The sequence below is a fragment of the Seriola aureovittata genome, chromosome 13 (assembly GCF_021018895.1).
Source record: "Seriola aureovittata isolate HTS-2021-v1 ecotype China chromosome 13, ASM2101889v1, whole genome shotgun sequence".
Lineage (NCBI taxonomy): Eukaryota > Metazoa > Chordata > Actinopteri > Carangiformes > Carangidae > Seriola > Seriola aureovittata.
Genome location: NC_079376.1, coordinates 7,208,001 through 7,229,754, shown reverse-complemented (window position 1 = coordinate 7,229,754; position 21,754 = coordinate 7,208,001). Strand labels below are relative to the sequence as shown.

Genomic DNA, 21,754 nt, shown 5'->3' with positions numbered 1-21,754 from the left:
ATTCCTCTCTCCTCTCTCTGCTTGCCCCCCTCCCCCTGCCTCCCGCCAATCCTCTGGACCCTCATGCTCTGATTGTTTTACAGGAAGCCCAGTCACGGGGTGTTTGTGCATGAGTGTGTTTCTGTACGTGTGTGTGTGTGTGTGTGTGTGTGTGTGTGTGTGTGTATGTGTGTGTGTGTGTGTGGTACATCTAGCTGACTAGGCCTGATCTCCACCCCAGTACTGAGACCCTAGCAGACCAGAACAGACAACCGACAACATGCTGACATGTTCCTTTCCGTCATGTGTGTCATTGGTGTTCGAGTACGACACTGTGTGCAACATGAAACTGTGAAACTCATAAGCTGAGCTGTCGACCTTGCTTTACTTATCCTCCTTTGGCACTCCTCTAAGATGATTCTCTGTCATGTGGCAGTGTGTGTGTGTGTGTGTGTGTGTGTGTGTGTGTGTGTGTGTGTGTATACTGTAAAAAGGTGTGCAGCCCCCCTCCCCAGTGCAGTGCAGTCAAACACTGCCTCTTCTGTATGTGTGATTTTTGCATTTGCAGATACACAGACTTGCAAGCACACTGATTATGAGTATATGTGTGCAGTTTTAAATGCATTTTGTGCATGATACCAAAATCAATAAAATATAATCAACGAGATCTTTTTAAAGGGCCAGTTCACCCAAAACAAAACATATTTCTGTTTTATTTGCGGGTTATTAGATATCCTTCTCAAAAACTGTGCAAATGCATCTGCTTTAACACCAAAGCAATGAATGCTACAATGATATGAATGGCCTTCTGCAGCAACAGCAACATCCCTATTAATCTCAATAACATCATCAGACTTCTTATTTTGTCAAAAAGCCAAAGATATTGAATTATAATGATATGAAATTCTGACAGTGCGGGATGTGGATTATGCAGAGTAACTGAGACATTTTTGTCTGGAAAGAGTTGTTGCTACTTGAATTTTTTGAAATGTCCGTTTCAATGCCGTGAGCAGCACAAACACAATTCCACTCACCTCGAATGTACCGACATGGAAGTGGACGTCTCAGAGACAGGCCTCTCAAAATATGAGGGAATAAATCTAAAACTCTTTGCACGGCCAGAGACCACCAGAGGCAGGTGTGAAAATTTGGGTGAAGCAACTGATTAAACAAACCTCTCATAATGTTTTTCACCCAGCGAAACTAAACTACACCCCACCCCCATTATGTTTAGGGACTTTCAACAGCTTTACAATCCCAAAAAATCTAGGCCAAATCCAAACAATATTCAATATAGAACACAATTCTTTCAACACAAAAGTGGAATTACATAACTACATGGCAATGTTCCAAAATGTTCAAACTTTCTTTTGAGTTCAGCTCAAATTTCACACCAGTTTCATGGATTTGGGACACACACACACACACGCGCCCACACACAAAAACACACACACACACACACACACACACCTGGCCCAGATGAAATATTCCTCTGATGTGACACCATGCTGTGAGGGACTAAAGCAAAGTTTTACGAGGACAGTAAATTAAAAAAAAGAGTTTGACAGTTACATTGATGGATTACATGAATTTATGTTTCCCTCTATGTTTTTTCTGTCATCACCTCTACAGATAACTCTGTGTGTTATGTGAGTGTGTGCATGAATGAGATACTCTGCTCTATTTTAATAACTCAGACACACATCTGATGTGTCAAGAGACATGTCATTAGAGAGGAACAGTACCACGAGTGAGCGTGTGTGTGTGTGTGTGTGTGTGTGTGTGTGTGTGTTTGTGTGTGTGTGTGCCCTAACGTCTTTGCACGTGTGCACTTTTTTTTGCGATAAGGCTGAGCTGTGGTGTCTATATCTCGGAGCTCAAAGGTTTCCTTCATCTCAAGCAGGACTCTACAGGTATGTGAACCCCCCCCCCCCCCCCCTCTCAAACACCCACCTACCCGCCCGCCCCCCCTCATTGGCTCAGCCTTCACCAACAAGGCCAGTATTGTAGCGAGGGTAAAACGATAGCGCTCAGGGACAGGTTCAGCTATGTGGTTACCCAGACAACCCTTCTTACCCCCCCCCAACCACCTTCCCACCTCTACCCCCCCCACCCACCCCCCCACCCACCACGGATCCCTTCATCTCAGTGAGGCTGCATTCATCCATTCATTTTTATTTTGAGTGACTTTCTGTGAGAAAAAGAAAAAAAAAGAGGAACGAAAGGTGTGCTGTACCTGACCTGCATGAATGCGGGAGGAGGGGGTGGGGGAGCGCACTGAGATCGAAGAGGACAAAGCCAGTCACACAGAGACAGAGAGAGGGAGGTCAGAGAGGGTAGAAGTTATTCTTCCACAAAGAGATATGAGCTGGTTGTGTCGTACGTTGAGATATCCTCTATTTGGGAAATAAAAAGGCCCCGGCAGTAATGGAGGTCTGCTGTCGGCTTTGGAGTGCGATTTTAAAAGCGAAAATAGAAGAACGCAAATGGCAGTCTGCTCCTTTGATTTTTCCCTTACGCATTTATCTCTGTGTTGGTGTGTCTGAGGCGCAGGTTTGTGTCTAACTGCGAGGGTTCTGAGTTCTGACTTATTGACCGGAGGTGTTTCATGCTAAAAGTCAAAAGCAACCAAATCAAAGTCTGCTCTCTAGAAAGCAAAACATAAAAGCCCGCTGTGAGCAGTCGTGAGTGTGTGCCAGTCTCTCTGTCCAACTTTCCTGCGTTTGTTGTGCGTCCCACCTTGTGTGTGTGTCTCCGGTTCGCTGTTTCGTGGACTGCTGCGGAGTCGTCTCTCTGGCTTCTTCCCTCCCGGGCTGCCGACTCCTCCCCCTGACCCCACTGACCCGAGCAGTGGGGCGTGTGATTTGTTGCTGAATCACAAATGAAATTTCAACAGAATTTGCTGTCAATTCACGAAGAAGAAAAATAATAATTCATGCAATTTTTTTGACGTTGGAAACATCTGTGTCCTGGGAAGAACTTGTTACTACTGACTACTCTTAAATTTCTTTTCGGTATTTCCAATCCAAACATGTAAAATCAACATTTGTGAACGTGAATAACTCATTTTCAAATTCAAATAACACTGTAAAAAAACCTTGTTTCATGTTTTTTTTGTACCCCAGTAACCAAAACAGTTGATTTTTTATGAATATTTCATACTTTTAAATACAGAACTGAGGCTTTCCAATTGTTTTTCTTGCTACTGTTAGAGTTACACAGGCAGCTCAAAAGTTAGCATGTAAACGTGTAACACACAGCCCGGTGGGCAGATTTGGATGGTGCTCTCAAAACATAATGATATGATCACATTGTCAACATCAAAAAAAAAAAAAAAAAAAATGTTGGATTTATCAAGATATAAAATATAAGTTTAAAAAAATCAAGACGGCAACCCGTTCTTGAGTGTCGTCACAATGGTCACCTGTATCCGTTGTGTGCTGGCCCCAGGCTGCCCTTATAGAGAGTGGAGGGAGGGGAGTTGAGTCGATTCTGTCGCTCTAATTGTCTCTGTTCTTTTATCTTTTTGGGCTGTGGCTTACTGTACGTCTCCTCTCTGCCTATGTAGTTAGACATCCCATAAACTGGGATGATTTCTGCAGGAGAGGAGAGGAGAGGAGAGGAGAGGAGAGGAGAGGAGAAGATTAATGTCAGACAAAAAAAAAAATCTGTGCAAAGCATATTTTTTAAGTTGGACTATAATTGAATTCTTAATTCCATATAAAAAAAAAACCCTGTCATTCTTTGGTAGTTGCCACAAAGCCCAGTCAGCATGTCAGTACCTGGATCGCCATACATCGGGGGAAGGTGGTGCTGGTAGTACTGGTGGGGGGGCAGCTCTCCTGGGCTGACAGGGGGGTAGAAAGAGTGAGAGTTGGGGATGAAGTGAGGGTGAGCCAGGTAGGGGGGCAGGTGGTGTGTGGGGGACAGGGCTGGAGAGTAGGAGGGAGGGTAACACTCTGGAGACTGGGGGGTCACCACCACCCGGCGGACCCCTGTGGTATCCTCCAGCACCTGTGGGAGAGGAGAGAGAACAAAGGCAATGGGTGAGAGGAATAAAAAAATAAAAAATAAATCACAGTTAACAGTTCCAAATGGAATGAACCGAAGTACCCACAATTCATGTGAGGCCTCATATGGAGGGTTTTATGTGCATTCAATGCCTTAAAATAATAGTTTGACATTTTGAAATACATTTATTCACTTTCTTGCTCAAGGCATAAATCTTCTTATCTAACTTTAAGTAAGAAAGTGAATAAATATAATAAATAATAAATAATAATAATAAAAAAATAATAATAAATAAAATTAATACAAAATTGTCAGACTCTTCCTTTAAAATTCCTACAGTGTACTTTGTTTAACGGATATTTTAAACATCTTAGTTGAATAGAATCATCTGAAGAGTATTTTGCTGTCCAGTTTTCTTCTTTTTTTTTTGTAAGAGCAGGTGCCCTGTCTGTCAAATGGTGGATATTTAATAAAGAAATTCATCAGGCAATTTAATGAACAAGTGAGACATTGTGCTGACAGGATGCTTTGTCCCTTAAAGCTGTGAAAACAAGCGTTGCAATGTTGTTATCAGATGGTCTGCAGATTTCAATAACAACAAGTTTCAAAGACCTGCCTCAAATTAACATAGATCCCATACATGTATTCACTTTCACATTCCAGAACTGGGACACACACACACACACACACACACACACACACACACACACACACACACACACACACACACAGAGAGACACACATCCCAACTATTCAGACACTTTCACAGGCCTGCATTCCAAGCAGAGAGCAAACACACACTCCCTGCAGAGAGGGGAAGTCATCTGCTGGTCCCTAACAACAACAACAAAACAGACACACAGACAGACACACACACACACACACACACACACACACACACACACACACACACACTAAATAACACTACCCCAAAACCCCCACACACCCTGAGAGGCGACAGACTCGGTGCCAGAATACGACAGACAGGGAGAAAGAAGCGAGAGTATTAAAGAGGGTCAGGAGGGGAGGAAGAGGGTTACAGAACTAATCCGAGTGAGAAAAACCAAGAGAGGGGGAGAAGAGGAGGAGGAGGAGGAGGAAGAGGAAGGGGAGGCCCCCTATCTACCCCTCATCTGCTGCAGCGGGGGAAAAACAGAGTGTTTACAGGAAAACAGGGGCAAAGTCCCCGCTGCATGAGTACATGTGGACCCGACCTACAAACCCACACAACATTTACTGGCAAGCTTACACACACACACCCACACACCAAATAATACAAACTGGAGGGGACCTACAAACACAAACACACACACACACACACACACACACAAAAACAGCCGTGATCACAATGCAGCCATCAGCACAAACCACTGAGGAAACTAAAACCACAGACACACACATACATGTGCAAAATCCATCTATCAATGCAGCACCTTCCATCATGGTAGTGCTCTTTCTCCATCCATCCCTTCTCTGAGCCCCCCCCCCCCCCCCCCAAAAAAAAAAAAACTACCCACCCAGTGCCTGTCTCCCCTATCAGGCTTGTTTATGTAAGAATGACAGTGTTTCCCGCTCACACTTGGCCCAGTTCCTACTAACACACACACATACACACAGACACACACGCAAACACAAACACACACCTACGTTGAGCCAATGACCTGACTACCATTGGCACAGGAGCACAATCCCACCACCAAACGCACACCACAGATGTATTTGTAACCCTACGCTAGTGAGGACAATCCATTGACTTGTGTTGATTCACTGACCTCCCACTCCCACACCACTAACCTTTAACCAATCCATAACGTTTAGCCAATTCAAAATTTAAAAAGACAAAGTTCAAGTCCTCACATCCTCATGTTTCTACCCTTGCGAGGACATCCGTGAGAGAAAACACACACACACACATATATGAAAAAAAAGTGAGAGAAACAAATACCCCCTAACTCCCACAATTCAGCACATTCCTGCTCGGCGCTCTGTTGGCGGAGGAGGCTTCCTTGGACAATTCTCTTTCTAGACTACAATGGCTAAGACCAGTGTAATGCCTGATGCATGCTCTCTGTGTAGTCTGATGGGGACAAGCGCCCCACAAATGGCCTGACTTCCATCACATTAATGCTCGCCATTCTTTAATAATAACCCACTTGACCTACTTGTGATAGTGGCTCATCTAACATAAACACTGTACGAGTCTAACAGCTCAGGGTCCATCAGTCATCTTCCTTGAATTTGCTTCATCTTTGCAATTTTTTTTTTTCCTTTTTTGGCTGTAAATACATCATTTTGATTTCATTTCCTTGATGCAATTTCAGGAATTTTCCAGAAACAAGCATCAGTATGCAGCCAATTAAATAAATACTAACTAGTTTTGTCCTGTGACAATGTGGTAAATCATGACACGTTTTTTAGACTTTTTAATGAGAAAAATCTGATTTTAAGAGTCAATACTAGATCACATGACAGCTTCAGAGACCTTTTTTTTCCCCCTAGAAAACTGACTCATTCACTGGCTAATTGAATGCAGTCGCACACTCGTGTTGGTCTCCCTCCGTGTCTGACTCCCAGCACAACACTAACACATGAAAAGCATAAGAACTGTCTGAGAGTATCAGGCCGAGGAAAACACACAAACTAACCTGTGAGATGTATCCCGGGGGGACGTGGATGGGGGGGATTGACCCATTTGGGGACATCATGGGAACCTCAGCAGGACCTAAAAAGGGAGGAGGGAAGATTTATTTATTTACTTAACCAGGCAAATCCTCATTTACATTATGTCAATCAACAGGACACACACAGGGATACAAACACAGCCACACACACACGCTGAAGGGAAGGGAAGGGCGACACAGTGGCCCTTATTCCTGTGAATTAACATGTATGTCAACACCAAAGGGTCAATGAAAGGTTAATTAATAGAGTAAGGTTGAAGACTGTGTTTATTATATCACGGAAATATTATCTGAGTTCCTTTTATCCTCGGATATTTTGTTCACAAGTTGTTCTGCTGTATGGATGCACTAATGAAATAACCCTCAGTTGCTTTAAAAAGGGAGACTTTGTTCCCATCAGAACCCACCTGCACGACCTCAAGAAGCAAATCCAAATGTAAGCCCCTCTTATATCTGGCAGGCACGACAGACACATGAACGACACACACGAAGGCACATGCCTGCTCACCGAGAGAGAAAAACCTCTGCCCTGAAGGAGAAGCAAGGGAATCTAACAGAATTAGCAGATTGATAATGATGTTGACTTTTCCGCTGTCCACAACTACCCCACCCCCCACCCCCCACCCCCCACCCCAGCACCCACCCACCCCAAACCAAACCCCCCCCCCCCTTCTTCCGTCTCTCTGTGATGGAGGTCTGCGGCTGGTAAAGTCATTGGGACCCCGTTGGGACAGCTGGAGGCAGACCTGGCCTCAGAATAAATCATGCTGCGCAGCACACACACACAGACACAGACAGACAGACAGCAAGACACACACACACACACACACACACACAGAGAGGCCCTCACTGCCTCAGAACACATGCAAGCATGAAGGAACACTAATAATTTCTGTCCGTGTAGAAACCAGTCAAATTCTTAAACCTGGTCTCCTCCTTTAAAGGGTCATTTCACCCAAATTATAAAACATCCAGTGGTATAGCTGAGAAGAGGTTTTCTTTTTTTTTTCTTCTGTAATTGAAGTGAACTGACCCTTTAACTCCTATTTTCATCCCTTCCAGTTTCTCTCCTTCATCCTGCTTTCTCTTTCCTTCCGTCCCCATTTTCAGGAATTCCTCCTGCAGGAGCCTCCATCTTTCTGTCACTTCACCTATTACTCACATCCTTCACTCCCTCCTTTCATTTCACGTATTACTCACCTAATCCCTCCCTCCCTCCCTCCCTTCCTTCCTTCCTTCCTTCCTCGGTTCATCCTTTCCCTATTTCCCAAATCATTCCCTCCCTCTCTCCATCGCCCTTTCAATAAACCATCGCCTCTTTCCTTCCATCCGTCCCACTTTCCTGACCTCTCATCAGCCAGACAAATAGGTGAGAGTACAGTAAATACACGCAACCACGCACACATAAACACAACCTGAGCAAAGTCTGCACAGTGTAGGCTTGTGTGTGTGTGTGTACTGAGTAAGTCACAGGTATGAAGAGACAGACCTCTTTCAGTCCTGTCTGCTCCCCTACCATGGAGACTAGGAGGGATATGAAAGTCCTCATTGAGTAGAAGGTCACAGCATGGGGAGAACACACTCACCCCCCTACACACACACACACACACACACACACACACACACACACACAGAGCTCCTCTAAACCTCTTTCCATCACTGCTCATAGCACACTTTCCCTCTTGCTCACAGAGTCTCAAATAGACGCTCTCTCTCAGTATCTCAGTTGCCCTCCCTCACACACACACACACACACTCTTGGCAAACAGACGTGTGTTTGGACAGTCTCTGCTGCCTCTGTGCTCTTCACTCAGCAAACAGCAGCATTCCTCTGCTCACACACACACATAAACACACACACACACACACACACACACGCACGCAGTGAACATTCCCATCCCTGGCCCCCAGGACTGGACCCAACAGGCCCAACTACCCCCCAACCCCTCCCCAAAATACAAGACACTCTTTGTCCTGAAACCCTTCTCTCTCTCTCTCTCACACACACACACACACACACACACACACACACACACACACACACACTGCTGAAAGTCATATAGTATTAGACTGACTGCCATTTAGAAAAGCTCAGGATAATCAGGCGGTTGTACATGTGTGTTCGAGTGGTTGTAATTGTGTCCGTGTGTGCACGTGCACATATAAGTCAGTGTGGTCCCCCATCCACACTGTGGTAACGTCACTCTCCTGGTCTTTCCTCCCGCTTTGCCCTTTAAGTACCGCAAATAGAGTCACGACTTCCTCTGCCTAATCCTGCTGGAATCCCAGACAACAGAGCTAACCCACTGCACTGCCCTCCTCTCTCCTCCACCGCTTCTCATCCTCCGCCTGTTGCTTCTTCCGCTTCCGACCGCCGGAGAGGTCGGGGTCAGAGATCAATTTTGACCCCCTGCAGGTGGGGTGACATCACTGCACTAATACTGAGCCACTGAGGGGCATCGGCGTGTGTAGTTTGACCCTTTTCAGAGGCATCCAGGGGGTTATCCAGATAAATAGTTCATTTTCACCATACTGAGGAAGAGTAGGCAGAGTTAACTTGAGCAGGTATGTGGTGAGTGTGTGCAGAACGGGGCATTGGTGGAGTCTTTGGCCTGATGTTAGACTCTGCGATGTTGAAATATGTTTTTGCTTGTTAAAAAAACAAATGAAAAAGTAGTATTTTGATTTGGACTGTCTCACATGTGAAGCCACAACACGTTCAGTCCACAGGATTTCCAGCGAATTCCTAACACATGGCTCAGCTTGTGTTGAGACAAGTAGTGATCAGTGTTTGTGGGGCGATAGATTACCAGTGTTCAGTTAATGCATGTATCGCCTTGAAATTTCAGTGCCTTATTGTAATGATAGGGTTCGCACTCACTTCTGTTATCTGTTTAAGCACAGCACACGAGAGTTATTCAGAACCACGTCTGCTACAAAACAATCCTGCTGCAAAAGGTCACCGGAATAAATCTGAGGTCTGTGGTCAGATATGCATTCATCTGGGGGTCAGTGACGTGTGCACATATTTATTTGCGAGCCACAGCTGAAGCACCCAAGCCAACCTTAGGAATGATGACAAATTACGGGGGGGGGGGGTCATGAGCATAAAGTGTCACAACTTGAAATCAGAAAATAAATTCCCATGAAATGTGAAAAACAGAAAAACACATGAGTAAATTTGGTTAAAAGAGGAAATGCAGGGCCACAATGAACCCAAGCTTATTGGCAACGGAGAAGATAGCAAGGTCTCCACGCACATATACACACAGACACACACACAGTCTCACCTCAGAAAGTTTACTTTTTGTTGAATTATACACAGATGTTATGGTTCATGGTAAACATCCTGCCTTACACTTTACCACACACACACATATAGGCGAAATTTAAGATGAGCATGAAAATCTACTATGCTGAAGTGTACAGCTGCGCGTACATACATACATACGTTCACACACATTCACAAACAGAGGAGATGACGCAACGTTTCATCAGATGTTTCCCATGATACAGCTGTCAAAGACAGCTGCGACTGGGCCCCCAAAGCACAAGACACACACTCAGACACACAAAGAGTCTTGGCCTCACACACGCCCAATTACTTACATCCGTAATAATGCACACACAACCTGTGCACACAGCATAAACGCACACTTGTCGATCACGCAGCTATTAATCAACTGTGCTGACAGCGAGAGTGTGCATTGAAGGTCTATTGTGTGTGTGTGTGTGTGTGTGTGTGTGTATATCAGTTTGTGTTCAGTCTATCAGACTGAAGCAAACACTTTCTCTCTTTCCCCTCATTTCAGCCCTGCACATGTGGTCACCACATTGAAAGGAAACACAGACCCTCTTGGGAAAGCATGTGTGCATGTGTGTGTGTGGTGTTGGTGTCAGACCAAAGGAGCCTGTTTGTGAGCTGACCTACATACAAAACAACTAGATTGAGATGGATTTCCCAAAAACACACAGACAAAAAAAAACAAAAAACACATAGCGTTACTAAACAGACAGAAGAAAAAAACTTAAAAAGTACAACACACACACACGAACTGACACACACAATTTTTGTATATCCTATATCAGAGCCCCACGGAGGCAGCTGTCTGATCTAGATGGGAATTTGTATTCCAGAACGTGTGTGTGTGTGTGTCTGTGCACGCATCTGTGCATGTTATGTGTGTCTGGGTCAGTTGTGACGTGGCGTTGCCTGGAAGTTATGTAAGCATCAGCAGGGTAATGTTATCTGTCCTCGGAGATCCAAGAGCAAGACACTCCCACGACAGCTTCCTCTACTGCCTGGCCAATACACACACACACACACACACACACACACACACACACACACACACACACAGACACACACACACAGACACAGACACAGACACACACAGACACACACACACACACACACACACACACACACACACAAACACAGTAGAGAGCATGGCCTATTGTCATATCTAAGATATAAAAATGAAACAAATCCCCATAGATCTTTCAGTCTACTGATATAGCTACTAGAAGCTGTGGGAGAGAAAAGGAGACACAGAAAGAGAGGGACGAAATGTAGAGCATGATGGGAAGTGTAGTGAAAAAGGGAGAGAGGATTAAAAAAAAAAGAGAGAGATGGAGGGGGAAGAGAGAGAGAGTCTGCCATAGCAGGAAATGTGGGAGACAACTTTAAAATAGCACAGTGTGCTGTATATACTCATCCCGGAGCGGTGTGAAACATGTGATGCTACATGCACAGACGCGCACAAAAACACACACACACAAACTAGAGAGCCCTCTGGTCCATCTCCGGTGAGTCAAGCCCGGCGGACATTTTTCCCGTGGGCAGGGTGAGGTTCAGTGATGGAGGAGGAAGTCAGGACTTCCTGCGTTGCCCTGCCCTCAGCAACCTCACTGACACTCTGCAGAGTCACGCAGACACTGGCGCGCGCACACACACACACACACACACACACACACACACACACACACACACACACACACACACACACACACACACACACACACACACACACACACACACAGCTGATGATGTGGATGTTTATCTAGCACACATATGCGTAAAGAAACACACGTCCGATCCTGACTCTGTGTTCTGTGCTATAATCCGTAATGTGAGTGGGCTGCTGATTTGCTGAGGAATGTAACTCATAAGACAGAGAGTTGCTATATCTAAAAATTAGATTCTTACTGTATGTACATAATGCGCACGTGTGTGTGTGTGCGCAGGTATGTGTAAGCACATTCCTCTGGACGAGTGTGGCCCTCAGCCTTTAGCCTCCAAGCTCCAGGTTGCATAACAGCATCATAAGAGAACAAGGGGAAAGTTATGCCTGATGATGAAACTATCAATGACATAATGACGTCACCGCCCTCTTACATCAGTATGTTAAAGAGCCGAAGAAGAAACAACACTATGAGGCTTGTAAAGCCAGCGTTGTATTTTACCAGCCCACTGGCTCGGGCTCATATTTCGAGTTAAGAGCGCGCTCCTCCATATAGATTATGGAAAAAAAAAAAAAAACTAACATAATGAGCCTTTTGCAACAACAGTGGAGAAAGGTTTCCAACCGCCGTTTGTGCAAAATCGCCGCTCCAAGCCAAATGCTGTATGGGGTCTGATGGCCGGGAAGGTTTGCTGCCAAACAGAACTGCCAGACTTGTGCACTTAAGTCTTCAGCTCCATCTCTGGTTGTTTGCCCAGAGGCAGTAGCAGTAGGTTGCGATCTCTGTCCCTGGTTAGCGAGTGGATTAAATCCCATTAGAATCTTCTTCTGATTCCTGCGCTTCTCTGAAGAAAATTAACACTGAAGGAAAAAAAAAAAAAAAGGACTAACCTGCAGCTCACGTCATATACTTGTCATTCAGCATACATTACGTCTTGACATACAGTCAATACAAGTGACAAGTGACACTTTGTCAGCTGAATGTTTCCAGTGACATTATTATATTCCTGTGCAATCAATCATTTCAAAACAGCAGGTGTCATTTTGATATTCATTTCGGAGAAAACACAATCTACACGGTGTTTTCAGCTATTTGAAGCATTTGTGTAATTGATTGATAGATTGATTCATTGATTTCTATTCAAAAGTGGAGCTGCCGGTTTCTCCAGGTCTGCGCCGCTCCTAAAGAACCTTTGGCATCTTTGAAACTTTAAAAGAAGTAGAAAATTGAATTCGGAAATTCATTTCAGGTTATCTTATGTAACCCCTTTATTTATCCATGTGAGTCTCAAATGTGCTCAAGTATGTTTTTGTACAGGGAACAACTGGCCCTGACAGCGGTAGTGCTTTAAGTGTTTAACACAAATATGATACACACATTTTATGGAAAAAACATAACACATTCCGGGTTATAAAATTATAGAAAGATCTTTCTTGAACAGTTTCCTCCAAATGACCAAAATCCCCTAAATTTCATTTTAGGGGAAAAAAATATATTTTCCCAACTTATTTCAAAGGGTTAAACTTCTTAGAATATGATGTTAACATCTACATCTTATCCAGCCATGATCACAGTGTAAACGGCCCTCAAGCATACAAGCCCAGATCTGTTCAGTGTTCAGCATGTAGCCTGGGTGCCAGCCTATACCTCCACCCAGCCCTGATCTCTCTCTGGTTCTCCCCCACCCAGAGGAGGGGTGCTGTCGGCCGACCTACTTCTGCTGCTGGGTTTGCTCCAGAGGAGAGCAACGTAACGTCTGGAGGGACACCGAGCCCAGCCGTGCTTTGTTCTCAGGATCCCGACATGTACAAACACACACACACACACACACACACACACACACACACACACACACACACACACACACACACACACACACACACACACACACACACACACAAATGGACACAGATGTACAAGGTTCACATACACCAAGACAAACATTTCAAAAACAGCAGAGCACCCCAGATTAACACCTGAGCATATGTGCATAACCTCTTAAGATGTCATGCTGACTTGGACACACACACACACACACACACACACACACACACACACACACACACACACACACACACTTGTGGAACAAGCTGACATTTGAATAGTTTAGACTGTCGGAAATCATGGTCACCTTGGCACAAACAACATTCAACGAAATGGGACACACACACAGTAATGCAGCTGCAAATCATAACAACTCTGAACATGCAAACACACACACACGCAAACCCTTGCTAGCTCTTTTCCAGTATTATCACATGAGGCTATTCTCGGGGCTTGCAGATATAATTGTTTTGGGATTGGTAACCATGCGACACACAATGCATGGAGCGGCATACTTCACTTATCACGCTTGCAATTCATGCGCACGTTCAAACATGCATGCGCACTCCTGACATACATGTGCAAGCATGCACATGCACACGCACACATATACACAGTCCAGACACTGATGACTCATTGTATCCATTCCCTAATCAACTGTACATGTCTAGAAGGAGAGAGAGAGTGAGAAAAAAAAGAGAGAAAGAGAGAGAGAGCAATGAAGTGCAACAGCTGTTGGTGTGTAAACAAACCCAGAGTCTAATAATCATTTCCTGCTCTCCCTCCCTTGCTCCCTTCTCTTTCTCTCACTCCCTTGAATCCTCAGGACAAAACTAATTCTCAAACCTTGACCCACTAAAGGAACAGCAACGCTTTTAGTCATTTTTACTCAGTTTTTCCCCTCTGTGCACAACTTGCTATGTTTGTACCCAGCTGTGCTCTTCTCCCCTCTTCTCCTCTCCCATCCTCCCCTCACTTTCCTCCGTCTATCTCTCCACATGTTAATGTGGGGCATTCCTGCTAGATGAGTCACAGTCTGAACAGCACCGAGTTTGTGTCCACCACAAAGAGCAGAGAAAGTGTGCGTAGGGAGATGAAGAAGAAGAACAAGAACGAGAAGAGAAGAGAAGAGAAGAGAAGAACAAGAAGAGAAGAACAAAAAAAGAAGAGAAGAGAAGAACAAGAAGAGAAGAGAAGAGAGTTGTGTGAATGTCAGTGGAAATGAAGAAGGCAAGACTGGAAGTCCTAGATTAGCAGGGACTTTCCCCCTACTCCTCAACTCTGAATTCCACTGTTTGTGTGTGTGTCTGTGTGTGTGTGTGTGTGTGTGTGTGTGTGTGTGTGTGTGTGTGTGTGTGTGTGTGTGTGTGTGTGTGATGGCTGTTGAGTGATCAGACAAGCCTTAAACAGTGAAGATATGGTGGAGTTTGTGTGTATATGCAATAAGGAGAGAAATATGGAGGAGTATCTGTAAGGCAAACTAACTCTACCAGTGCCTCCGACCATTCCTCGACCTCCCAGGTTGGACCACCCCATTGACCTACACACACTTTCGCCCATCCAATCAGATCAGAGCAAAAGAAAGAAAAAAAAGAGGGGGCTTCCCTGTGAAACACACATGATGTAAACAATCACATGTGTAACCTATGAAGCAGTGCAGGGGGACCCCTGTGCTTTATTCTGTTTGAAATCCTCCTCTTCTTTGATGTATCCCATCACCACTTGCAGCTACAACAGCCCCATGTGATCAATAAAGCTTCATTCAATCTAACCGAATCGAATCTGAAAAGCAGCATGAACAACATGTGGAGAGGATTCAACATTTTTTAAAGGGCCCTCGAGTGTTATGATGAAGTTTAATTTAGTTTTACAAAAAAAGCCAGCAAATCATCAAAACTTCAGTTGGAGTTATGGGGGTGAGACTGAAATACAAAAAAAAAAAAAATACTACAAGATAAAAACACAGAGGGAAGCAAGGGAGGAAGTGAAAGAGGTCGTAAAGAGAGGGAAAGGAGGAGGGAACAAGGGTGGAGGGAGGGAGAGGTGCTCCAGCTGTACCCTGAGCTTCAAGGGAGCCAAGAATTTCATCCCTGGAAAAGCTCTCTTTCTTTCTTTCTTTCTCTCTCTCTCTCGCCGTCTCGATCTCTGGAAAATTCTGCAAGCACTCGCCTCTACACAGCTGCTGTTCACACACACACATCCACTTTCACACAGTCGTTCATACAGACGCAGTATTCTCCAGTGAGAGTTTTTGCCCACTCTTTTCACCCCACACCCCACACCCCACCTCTCCCTCCCTCCCTCCCACCCACCCACCCCTGCGTTGCCCTAAGTGGGCCAGTCCCAGCGGCGAATGCAGCCTTCCCCGGAGCTGGCAGGCCAGACCAAGTCAGCCACGCAGGGGTGGCTGGGGTCATCGCATTGGAGGAAGTGGCCTCGCCCGGAATGCATGGCAGTAGACACGACCAGACATGCAGCGTCTGATTCTCTCACTCTATCCCTCTTTCTGCCTCTCTACCTTTATTTACCTTCCTTCATTCTATCATTTTATTTCCAGTCAATTTCTTCCTCCCTCCCTTCCTCCTTGTGCCTGCTCATGCCCTACTGAGTGAGGGCATTGAGTTTATAAGTGAGCACTGGGCAGGGCATACAACAACAATCAACTCTCTCTCTTTGCCTCCCTCTCTCTCTCTCTCTCACACACACACACACACACACACACACACACACACACACACACACACACACACACACACACACACACACACACACACACACACACACACACACACACACACACACACACACACACACACACACACACACACAAACACGTCAAGTTTTTAACTACTTTGTGCCAAATGAACCACACCAATCCTCTCTGTCCTTTTGTTTCACACAAAGAACATTTGAGTGGAAAATACTGGAAATAGAAAAAGCCAGGTATGCCACACACACACACACACACACAAACTGTGCCCAGAGGGACCACATTCCATTACACACCACCTGGAGTGAGAGTCCGTTCCCATGGTGACCAGTTTCCCCAAATCCAGTGGGACACAACACAAACTTAAGACTAACACACTCAACACACATCAGGTTTTACAGTTGGCTTGAGGGCATAAAAACTTGTATGTAAACCCTTCTTCCAATGCTTGCCTGTCAAGCTAAAACCACACACACACACACACACACACACATACACATCTCTATTATATGATCCCTCTCCGACATGTGTCTCTCCACCCACCCCATTACCCTTTTCTTTTTCCAGCACAATATGAAGCATATTCCATAAATACAGACTCAGCAGTCGTCAACTTGAAGCAATTTTAAACACAGAGGGGAGAAAAAGTTCTACGGTGTCGACTTCTCTCTCCGGAACACAAGACGGAGACTTCACTGTCTGGGCCTTCAGACTTGTTGCAGCAGTATGTTGTCATAGACTTTCCTCGCCTGACAGAAAACATGATGGTACTATAGGAGATTTGAACACGCTGTGGATGGCTTGTTAGGAGCATGTACTCGGGGATGTAGATGGTGAAATCTACAACAGCATTAGCGCTGTTGCAACATACCGGGATTGAAGATAAAGAATATGTATGATATTTATAAAAAAAAAAAAAAAAAAAAAAAAAGAAAGAAATACTGATGTTGTGTGGCAGATGTTTAGGCCTTGTGGGGATCTCCTGTTTATCACTTCACCTCCTGTTGCCCTTTCACTATCCGCTGAGTATAATTGTTCTTTCTGCACAGTTATGGTGACAGACTCTCTCTCTCTCTCCACCTCCCTACACTTGCATTCGCCAAAAAAGAGATAAAACACACTATTAAAAATGTTAATATGAATGTGACTGATAATATTATTACTATTATTTTTATTTTTTTATATTCTACGAATATCGCAATAATATTGTTACTGTGAACTTGTTTGGCCACAATAATCATGTAGTGAGGGTTCGGGTTAAACAGCATATTTATGAAAATCTCTCAGTGACACAGTGTAAACACTGCATTTCCAAATTTGGTAAATTTGATGAAGTATTCCTGGTAAAATCTGAACACTGTATAAAGGCCCACTGGATCATTTGAAAAAAAAAATTCATTGTCACAGAGCTGACCACAGGCCTGTGTTTCTCTAGCTCATGGAAAGTTGTCATTTTGGACATACATTGTTTTCATTGGACAGTGATGCGATAAGCCGCTCTGAATACAACATTAAGCAACGTAAAGGTGAAGTTAATCATGTCTGAAAAGGCCATATAATCACAGATGATGTTTAAAGCACTGCATAAATATGCAACGCACACTAAATTGCTTATGGGATCCATTATGCCTGGGGCTAAAAACAACTGCCGTAACAATAACAGCACACTCCTTAATTTGTCTACTCACACCCATTTACACATACACAAACAGAGGGACAGACACACATGCACACAAAGACTTTGCACGTGCTTTTTTTATACACATTTGATGGATAGAAATCTACTTCCATTTAATTTTACGAAAAGAGGGGTAATTACATATAATCCTTAAGTATGTTGCACAGTTCATTTCAGTACACACACCCACGCACAAACACACACACAGTGTAAATCTTTTGTACTGACAGGTCTGCTGGAATACAGGCATCAACCAACCTTCTACCCGTTGCACAGCAATTTTCATTTCACTATGATTGTCACACAGGTGGGATTCAGATTTCAAGGCACGTTTGAGAAACTTCCTAAACAACCCCCACCCCCCACCCCCCACCCCTCACCCCTCTGGTTACAAGCAGCAACGGGACCATCCGACACACTACTCTAAATTAAGCCTTTCTGAAAGAAGGGTATTTGTGTCTTCTCCCCCAGCTTGTTTAGAAGAGACATCTGGCTCGGTGTGGCCGCGAGACTTTCCACCATATTTCTCTCAACCAACTATTTCCATTTATATCAAAGGGCCGGGAGCGTAAAGGTGCACACTCCGGCAGTAAAGGCTGGTAACAGAGAGAGAGCCCCAGCGTGATGCAGGGACTCCAGCAAGAGGAATATTAGGATCGCCCACCTAACTGAGACGAACACCGAAGCAGGGAGAAACCGAGACAAACAGAGTGAGACGAAGATAGAGAAAGAAAGAGAGATGGAGAGATAGAGGCTGAGAGGAAAGAGAAAACGCACAGTAGATCCCAATTCCCCTGAACGTCTCCTTGTTTCCCCTGACTCACTTAGTTCCTGCCACTTAAGAAGCTAGGAAGAGATGCAGGGTTGGAATGAAACATGAATCAGCTGCATTGACGTTAGTTAGTTAGTGACCAGACATAAAATTTGCATGATTTGCTTCTGAATTGATGAATTGAATATATTTAGTGCTTGATAATGTGTAGAAACAATTTAGTGCCCTTGACATTTTAAAGAAAATAACAATAGCCTGCATTACAGCTGGTGTGTCTGACTGATACACAGCTACTGGTTGTCACAATATGGAGATTAAGTCAATAGACAATTACTAAAACGACAGCAAGAATGCACCATGGAGAACACATCCAACTTTAACTATTCAATCAATAAGAAAACAATACAATGTAAAAATATTTAACCTGAGTTCTTGACAATATTTCTCCATCCACGTCAGTAATTTGACAAAGCTGCAGTATTGTGGTGATACGGTTTCAATGCAGCATCTAGTTTCTAATGCATTTCCAATGGTAAGTATCTACCCGACTTCCACCTTAAGCACTCTGGCGTAGCCACTCTCTCACGACAGCTGGCCTGATGGATTTCAGAGGGAGCATGGAGATATGAAATACCAGAATTAGGATGCACCCACAGAGAGATAGTGAGTAACAGTGAGAGAAACACAAAGAGTGGGAACACATCTGCTGAAGAAAAAAAAAAGAAAAAAAACACACAGAAAACAGACCTTGTCATGATTCACACTCTGCTCCGTCCAGATGACACACAAGCAAAGAAACGTGTACACACAGCCGGTGTAGAGAGCACATCACTGAGGTCACTCTGGTGTCCATCACAACCATTCTTTCTCAAAACAAAAATAAAATAAAGAAATGGCCCAGGCTAACCGGACTGCAGCAAAACTTAGAACTACATTTCCCATTATATCACTACAATAATGCAGGATTAAAACCATCAATGTGCAGCTGCGTGCCTGGAGAACGGACTATATCAGGCATGCATGGCAGTCAATTAAATTCAATAACTGAATATCGTTATTTTTCTAATTAGGCAAAAGAGCTTTTTAGAAATCAGCCAGTAGGAACTATTTTTGTTTTTGTTTGTTTGTAATTCTGATTGGACAAGACAGTTAAAGGATTTGGTTTAATTACTGCACATTTGTAGCCAATTTAATTTCAATAAAAGGCAAGATTCCCTCTAATCTACACAGGAACGATGACTCATAAACACACGCAAACACATGTATGTTAATGAGGACAGACAACTACTCCAATGCTAACAACAAGAGGAATGAAAATGAAATCATATGTTACAGCTCTGCCTTTAGAATGAATCTTCTAACCAACAGGCATTTCTCCTGGGAGGGAGGAAACAAGGGCAAAACCTGCAAGCTCCTCATAGAAAGGATTCAAATAGGTTTTTCCAGACCGAATGATCTCCCATACCACACATTTCAAACAGATCATAACGGCTCTATTTGTAGTATGTCTAAGTTAAGAGGATGTTTCGCCACTTATCCAAGATGCTTCACTGGCCTCTTAAGTAGCATTTGAAACACTTGACTCGTTTCACTAGCTGAAAACAGATGTTGGGGCAAAATGAACTGAGGACCTCCAGTATGGCCGCTATCAACCAACTTATCAAGTGCTGTTTATCTCCAACTAAGGACAAGGGAGCGCACTGCAGGAGGGGTGTAGCTGCTGCCACCCAAGCCTTCCTCATGATGTCACATCCTCCCCTGGCAGGGCACAGCTTCATGCCCTTCACCCCCTGGCCTCAGCATCCCTCATAAAAGTCCAACAAAGGGCAAACAACACAGTAAACCAACACAGCCCTGTAAAACACACATAGACACACACAGGCATGCACACATTAACACACTCGCATTCCAGAGCAGGGTGCTCTAACACACCCTCTAGAGTCTTGTCCTTTGATGTGAGTGTGGGAAAAGCTCAGGGGAATGGTCTTGGTGGGGGAGGGAGAGAGAGAGAGAGAGAGACAGGGGTGGGGGGTGTATACATGAGAGCAACACGATGAGACGGTGAGAGGGATAGACTGGGAGTTTGCGGGGTTGTTGTGGTGGTGGTGTTGTGGTGGGAGGAGGGTGAGGGGTTAGTTGAAGCTGACCCTTGGAGCACCGAGAGGTCAGTCTGTTTAAACAGGGCACAGACATGTAGACACACACACACACACACACACACACACACACGCACACAAACACACACACACACACACACACACACACACACACAGACTCTAAATGCAAATAAACATGCAAAGAAACAATGCAAAAATAACGACGGCAGACCAAGGAAGAAAGCAGCAAATAAGAGAGAGCAGGTTTAAGTACATCACTGACATAACAGAGGAATATTGAAAATAACTGAAAACTTTTCTATATTTGAAAGCGAGCATAAATTTTGAATGTGCACACTGCTGGTTTAAAAAGAGATTTTTTGGGCCCAGAGATTATGGAATTTGTCGAGCATAATAGAATTCTATGTAAACTTTCAGTCCAAATAAAAGAACATAACTCAGCCAGTAGCATTTAGCGGTGGTGTGGCTAATGAGCAGCACTTAACATCAATCCAACAAATACAATAGTCTCTTTTCTGCTCTAGGTTTGCTTTAAGGTAGAGGCAGACAAATGAGGAGGTAGGGAGAGAAGAGGGAGGCAGGAAGAGGAGGAGAAGATGTGAGGAGGAAAAGAGGGAGAAAACGAAGTGAGCAGAGGAGAAGGGGAGACTTAAGGTTCATATGAAAGAATCTCTTTTGGCCGCCGTATCGACGTCTCCAAGCTGGTTCTGCCTTGGCGTGTGCGTGTGTGTGTGATTGCATGCATGCACCGCAGTGCAGCAGCTAAACAGAGGTTACTTTATATAAAAGCTGGTTCCTTGGTTGTGCCCTGAGGTCTCTGTAATCTCGCTCTCTGTCACATACACTCGCGCACAAGTACGCCATGCAAACACACACGCAGGCACACAAGTACACAAGCAAACGCGCAAACACGGCGTTCTGAGGTCTCAATAATCACACCGAGTCTCTGTCTAAAGAGCGACTCAGCTCGCCTTTAAAACACGCTGCCACACTCCACCTCTCATTAAACCCAGTGAC

General features: G+C 44.4%; 1 protein-coding gene across 2 annotated transcripts in view; it reads right to left on the bottom strand.

Moving 5' to 3' along the window:
- fndc3ba (fibronectin type III domain containing 3Ba) overlaps positions 1 to 21,754 on the bottom strand; it is a 94,563-nt gene that overhangs the window by 42,804 nt on the left and 30,005 nt on the right. For both annotated transcript variants that reach the window (XM_056392944.1, XM_056392943.1), the window contains exons 4-7: positions 6,636 to 6,712; positions 3,762 to 3,993; positions 3,404 to 3,575; positions 2,719 to 2,849 (exon numbers count right to left, since the gene is read on the bottom strand). In XM_056392944.1, coding sequence (XP_056248919.1) covers positions 2,719 to 2,849; positions 3,404 to 3,575; positions 3,762 to 3,993; positions 6,636 to 6,712 — 612 coding nt within the window. The remainder of the gene's footprint in view (positions 1 to 2,718; positions 2,850 to 3,403; positions 3,576 to 3,761; positions 3,994 to 6,635; positions 6,713 to 21,754) is intronic.